The following is a 6,966-nucleotide window of genomic DNA, read 5'->3' as shown; positions in this document are numbered from 1 at the left end:
ACTGTCACCCTAGGGGGTGTCTCAGAGTCACAGAGGGTTTTTTCACCACCGTCCCACACTGTGCCCATCATTAAGAGTCACTGCTCGGAGGAGGCTCTGTTTGTTTAATTGTGTGTGTGTGTCACAGGAGTTGAAGACAAGAAAGTGGTAGCACACTTATCCCAAACCAGCAATATTCTAAGATCATACAAGATACTTATGTGCCTAAATACCAAAAATAATGTATCTCGTGTAACTGTAGTTACAAGACATTAAAACTTTACAACTCTTTTCCAGCATTGTGTGTGTGTGTGTGTGTGTGCGTGTTTAAAGGACCCTCTACCTAGACACTGATACCACATACCCACATAGCATTTATTAAATGGGGGCTTTAAAGATAGGACTCTGTGTCTTATGCTATGATGCTAACAGTCTAGCGCTCTGTAGGCGAATGATGGAGTTAAATTGGTTTCAGGTCTCTGTTTCAACAGGGGCCGTTCTGAACTGAATCACTTCCTAAAGTTGTGTGGTGTGGCAGATTTTATGCACTGGGACTTAGGGAGGTGAGCTTATCTCTCTGTTTTAACTTGATGTTCTGAAGGTGGCGTGGAGTTCACTCCCTAAACTTGAGGGCTCCTTGTCTGTCAAGAGTAACATTAATGTCTTCGTCAGTAGAAACTACACAGTAAGAAGAAGCCAAAGCGTAGAGCAGACCTCTATCTCCAAAAAATATTGCAGCAAAATTACAGTCATGATGTAGCAACAAAAACAATTTTATGGTTGGGATCACCATGACTGGAGGAACTGTGTTAAAGGGTTGCAACATTGGGAAAGCTGAGAATCATTGACCTGAAGGACTATGGGAAGATGGCCTTACTGTAGAGTTTCTTAGGAACAAATAGAAGCCAGTGCTTCTCGGAAGGGCCAACTCAGGAAAGCTGGCTCTTCCTCTGGTGCTCTGATCTGAGGTCAGATGTGACTAATAGCAAAAGTGAATCTGTTCAGAGTAACCAACCTCCCAGTGAACTACCCCACCCCCCCGCGCCACCACCCTCTGTGTCCATTCCCAGCCCCTGGCAATCTGTCTGATATGATAGCCAATACCAGCTCAGCTTGGCTTAAACGTAAGCCAGACAAGTTTGCCAAGAGGATTGCTGGGAGTGGATAGGGCTGGGAGGGCTCCGGTTTGTCGTCACAGTTTTATAGAACTGCAGGCTAGCAGGCTCAAGAAGGCCAGATGGAAGTGTGGTCATCATGAGATGAATGCTGCCTTAGCAAGTGAGTTCCCGGCTTCTCAGAGTATAGGAAACGAAGCCCCAAGCTCGCTCCCTGAGCTGCTGAAGTTCTGCATCTTTTGAGAGCAGCAGTGTTCAAAACCAGCCTAACTCCTGAATTCTAGAGTTGAGCCAAGCACTTTATATTGCCTCCTTAAGAAGAACAGTTTATTTTAATTAAGTGTGGATGCAGCTGTTAGAAGTGAAGACTCCTATGTGGCCGGCAGAGTGTATGCAGCTGGTAAACGCCGCTACTTCCCCAGTCCAGCAGAGGGTGAAAGGGAGTTTTAGCTTACCACACTCCCGCTTCCCAGCCCCTAGGGATCTGTACACCAAATGCAAGGGCCACAGCATCTCCAGGCCAGCAGAAGGAGAAGGGAGCTTTTTAGTTAATATTTCACGCAAGTCTACTTTTTAAAAAAAAGAAAAAAGCTGTTAGACTCCAAAGCAGAGTTCGTAACATACTTTGAAAGCAGAGAGCTCAATCTGATCCTTTTATGACTAAATCCTGGGGTCAGTAGTCTTACATTACAAAAAAAGGAGGTTGATATTAAAACACAGTAACAACTGCGTTGGGGGTTTTTATCTACCTGTTGCTAATTTGGCTTTCTTCATATTAAAAGGAAGATAAAATTTCTCTATGTGGTTTTTAGGGAAGCCCATGCTTGCCTGGGTAGGATGAGGTGTCACAATTGGGGGTCCTCAACCTGTGCTTGCCTGGGTAGGGGGCAATGTCATGGCCGGAGATCCTCAGCCTGTGCTTGCCTGGGTAGGGGACAGTGTCATGGCTGGGATCCTCAGCCTGTGCTTGCCTGGGTAGGTTGCCATGCCACAGCTGGGGGACCTCAGAAGTAACCTTTGAGATAGAGTTAGGGATATTTACTGAAGAACATTTCCAGCATCTGTACTCCTGGATGGGAGCCAGGGAGGGCAGGTAGAAGGGAAGACAGAGTGTTTTTCCTGACGTCAGCCTCCTGACTTGAGTGTGAGCAGAGGAGTCCACCTGTCACCCCAATGATGGGAAACAAAATCTTTCTGGTGAGTGACAGAGTGAGATTTAATAAAACCACCAATTTTCTTCATCAGTGATTCTTGTTCTTTAAAAATTGTTAGCATATTTATTGTACGAAACAGTGGGTTTCATTATGATCTTTCCATACACACACTCACACATATATAGTATACATATATATATATGTATATATGTATGCTCTTCTTTTTCCTCCTTTCCCCTCTTCCTGTGACCTGTTTATTTCCAAATCATGAAGGATTTTTGCCTGTTTATTACTTTATGCATGTGCTTGTAATGCTGGGTCCCAAACCTAGAGCCTTGCACATGCTTTGGCAAAGCCTCTCCCCCTGGGCTGCATCCCCAGCCTTCAATTTGTTACTGTTGGTGGAAATAGCACACGCCAGGGAGAACGAACCATTGCCCCCGGTGCTGTTTCAGAACACTGCCTTGACTTACCCACAAAGTCACCATAGCCACACACACCGTGGCTTTGGTAAACTCTGGGCAGGTGCCAGGAGGAGAGTTCAGACAATGTGGTAGAGAGAGGAACACATTGTCCTTTGAAAGTCTCTGCAGTCACACTGAGAACTGTCCACACTGGGGGAAGGACGGGGTGAGCGAGACTGCCTTGGCAAAACACGAGGCTGACTTCACGTGATGGCGTCAGCGTGAACAGGGACAGCGGCGAGAAACACACAGGGGATGAGATGAGATAAGGTCAAGAGGATTGGAACGTATGGTAGCTCTCAGCCTGAAGGACTGAGCGTGTGGAAAGTCCCTTCCTCAGGGGGATGGCTGGGGAAGAGGAGGCCTGGGTGATGGCCAAGTGATATTCCTGCTCATGCTGATGATCCCACAGAGCCCTTCCACCTGGGAAAGGGCAGGCCCTCAGCAGTGTTGGTAGCTGGGCCTGTGCAGGGCCCGAAGTCTGGTTTGGCGCCCGTGTGTTTCACGGAGGTCGGAGCTTTTTCCTATTAACGCATCTTAGCCGTGAGCTTCCTGTAATAGTCTTTTTCTCTTTTTGTTCCTAGGAATGGTGCAAAAGCTAGATCAGAAACTTCCGGTGGCTAACGAGTACCTGTTGCTCTCCGGAGGAGTCCGAGAAGGTGTGGTGGACCTGGACCTGGATGAGCTGAATGTCTATGCCCGGGGCACTGACTACGACATGGACTTTACCCTCCTGGTGCCAGCCCTTAAGCTGCATGACCGCAATCAGCCTGTGACCCTTGATATGCGCCACTCAGCCTTGTGCCACTCCTGGCTGAGCCTCCGGCTCTTTGACGAGGGGACGATCAGTAAGTGGAAAGATTGCTGCACAATCGCCGATCACATCAACGGTGCCACCAACTACTTCTTCTCTCCCACCAAAGTGGCTGACTGGTTCTATGACTCCATCAGCATTGTCCTCTCAGAGATACAGAAGAAACCCCAGCGAGGGATGCCAAAGGTGGAGAAGGTGGAAAAAAACGGGACCATCATCTCCATCATCCTGGGCGTGGGGAGCAGTCGCATGTTGTACGACATCGTCCCCGTGGTGTCCTTCAAAGGCTGGCCCGCGGTGGCCCAGAGCTGGCTTATGGAGAACCACTTCTGGGATGGGAAGATTACTGAGGAAGAGGTCATCAGTGGCTTTTACTTGGTGCCAGCTTGCTCCTACAAGGGTAAGAAGGACAATGAGTGGCGACTGTCCTTTGCCAGGAGCGAGGTGCAGCTGAAGAAGTGCATCTCGGGTAGTCTCATGCAAGCCTACCAGGCCTGCAAAGCCATCATCATCAAACTCCTGTCAAGGCCCAAGGCTATCAGCCCCTATCACCTGCGGAGCATGATGCTCTGGGCCTGTGACCGACTCCCAGCCAGCTACCTGGCTCAGGAAGACTATGCAGCCCACTTTCTGCTGGGTCTCATTGACGACCTGCAGCACTGTCTGGTCAACAAGATGTGCCCTAATTATTTCATCCCTCAATGCAACATGCTGGAGCACCTGTCGGAGGAGACGGTCATGCTCCACGCCCGGAAGCTGTCCTCCGTGCGCTCCGATCCCGCCGAGCATCTGCGTACCGCCATCGAGCACGTGAAGGCAGCCAACCGGCTGACCCTGAAGCTGCAGCGGCGGGGCAGCACCACCAGCATCCCCTCCCCTCAGTCGGATGGAGGGGACCCCAATCAGCCTGATGACCGCCTGGCCAAAAAACTGCAGCAGCTAGTGACTGAGAATCCGGGGAAGTCCATCTCGGTCTTTATTAACCCCGATGATGTCACGCGGCCCCATTTCAGAATCGACGATAAATTTTTCTGAGTGACTTGACCTTTTTTTCTTCTTCCTCTTGGTTCTAAGACTTCCGTAACGTGTAGCGTGGTTTGTGATACTGTCATTCTGTTTTTACATATCCAGCTTACATTGGATTTGTTAAGGACACGTTTTTAAGTTTCCTGGTTCTGCAGGCTGGTGCAGGCTCTGAAACAGTATTATTACTATTTCATATTCTGCCTGATTTTTGCTGTTTTTTTTCTAGTTATTGTCACATGGTTTTTGTTGTTGTTGTTGTTTTTTATGATGTCATTTTTAAGGAGAACTTGAGCCATATAGACGACACTGCCCATGAATCCTCGTTCTTGCTTTCTGCCTCACACTCGGTGTGGATCTGTTGGCAGATTTGAGGGAACACATTTCCTTTTTGCATATTCGAACCCTTTCTCCGCTTTTGTTCTCTTTTTGACCTTGTTCTTCTCCTGAGTTTTCACTGAGATGGGTACCTGCGAGTCCTAAGAACCTGGAGGCCCTGTGCATGCTGGCTGCATTTCTTTCTTTGATCAGAAGGGTTTCCCGTTTCTATCGGATCGGAAACTTTCAAGAGAGAATGATGCACATTGCGTTTCCGAGCAACCTCATTGAATGTAATTTTCCTCGAATCAGCAAACATTGGATGGTTTGGAGGGAGGATTTGATAGCTTTCCAAACAGAATTAAGGTTTCCAAATGTTAGTTTTAGTGTTTGTAATTATTTGAAGCCTTATTTAAATCCTATTAAGGAGCACACCATTCTAATTGTTATTTGCACTAATGAAGTCTTTGTCATTGTCATAGCTGCAGTGTGTGTTTCGGTGTACATTAACATCCTTTCCGGAAACGTCTTCGCTTTTCATTTCGTCCAGTTCTGGGTCGATAGAACGAGTCTCTGCGTTTGTCTAGTTCTCCTTTAATTGTGGGTCCCGTTTTACCCTCCTTGGTAGATCTGGTTCCTGCCTTACCGAGGGAAGTTTTTGATGCTTTATACCTGTTCACTGACTAGCTAGAACTTGGGAAGATAATACTTGACAAAGTGGGTGTCTTTGTATTTATTTCTTTGGGGGTTCTAGAGATTTTTCTCTTCCCCTCTCCTTTTTAAAAGTCTCTTTTATTTCTCCTGAGACCTTGCTGGAAACTGACAGGCAGAATTATCCCCGAATTGAAGATACCATGCCTGTTCAAAGCAGGTTTCCCTGTAGAGCAGGAACCAGGAAATACCTAAATGGCTGTGTTGGAATAAAGGAGTCCTATTTTCTGACTGAAACGATTTACCAGATTTAGGTGCTGTGGGGCATTGGCCTCTGTTTTCATGTGACCCGAAGGCAGACGGTGCCTGAGTCATTAATGGGCCTGCTGATCGAGGTGGCCCATGATGTCTGCTATCGGAAAAGTCAAGCAACACGGTGGCTTTTGGTCTTGAACGTCCAGACTCACAGGTTGGATTTTGGCTAGTTGAAATCAGACATATGTGGTCTTGGAGTTTTGCATGGGAATTAATGTAATATGCTTATAAATCAACAATCTCAAGTCAAACACAAAAATAAAAAAGAAACTCCTGGCCTTGGAATCTTGTTGTCATTATTGCTTTGTAATCTCAAAGTTTCTCCTCCTCTTTTCTCCCCCCATGTCTTTCCTCCCATTTTCACTAAGAAGCCCCTTCTTTTTAGCCTGGAACACTAGATCTTTCAGCCTGAGCTCTCAGTGCTGGGATATCCATTATGTATCCCCACACCCAGCTTGAAATGGTTTTCGTCTTAGCAGTGAAGTGGTGGTCAGGAAGTACAGCCCCTGCCTTAGTTTAGAAGAAGTCTACATAGTGAGACGCCTGTGTTCTTTCCTCCCGTGTTCAGAGTGGTATACACTTACCTTCCACACACATATTAAACATCATTGAGTCTCATTAGAGACCTGGTTCCCAGATCCAGATGTGCCTCTTGATTGGAAAAGCCAGTGGATACAAACCAACATTTCTTTAGTCTCAAACATGAAGGCGTGCCATCCAATCCCAGTTCTTCCATCCGGGGATGTACCCTGTGGAGAGCCAGGACAGAAGCACGTATTCCTCCCAGATACAGAGGAGGAAGCATTTGATTTATGTTGGTACTGACAGGTATCACCCTGTCATGGCAGCTGACGTCGGATAGCACTGTAGGAAATGGATTGGAACCTTGAGCGCAAGGCCTCTTCTCTTATGTGGTCTTCCTCATTGCCAGTATTTTAATCGGGTTTGAGTTGGGTTCATTTTATCACTATATTTAGTCAAATGCGCCAAGCTGAGCCTTATTGGATGGTGTCTGTCCCTTTCTTTCTGGGATAGGTATGAAGGATTCATACCCTTGTGTTTGTGTATTTAGAGCTGGCATGTGCCGATTTCATTGATTTCTATCATAGTCTATCTACTTTAGCCATGCTGTT

At 47.0% G+C, this 6,966-nt stretch overlaps 1 protein-coding gene across 2 annotated transcripts in view; it reads left to right on the top strand.

The window, feature by feature from the left end:
- The window catches only part of Mb21d2 (Mab-21 domain containing 2), a 98,366-nt gene extending 92,255 nt beyond the window's left edge, over positions 1-6,111 (top strand). For both annotated transcript variants that reach the window (XM_026788496.1, XM_026788498.1), the window contains exon 2: positions 3,297-6,111. In XM_026788496.1, coding sequence (XP_026644297.1) covers positions 3,297-4,561 — 1,265 coding nt within the window. In that variant the 3' untranslated portion in view covers positions 4,562-6,111. The remainder of the gene's footprint in view (positions 1-3,296) is intronic.
- Positions 6,112-6,966: the final 855 nt, after the last annotated feature.

The sequence above is a fragment of the Microtus ochrogaster genome, chromosome 2 (assembly GCF_000317375.1).
Source record: "Microtus ochrogaster isolate Prairie Vole_2 chromosome 2, MicOch1.0, whole genome shotgun sequence".
Taxonomy (NCBI): domain Eukaryota; kingdom Metazoa; phylum Chordata; class Mammalia; order Rodentia; family Cricetidae; genus Microtus; species Microtus ochrogaster.
Note: the sequence above shows the minus strand (reverse complement) of the source record. Positions and strands in the feature narration are given on the sequence as shown.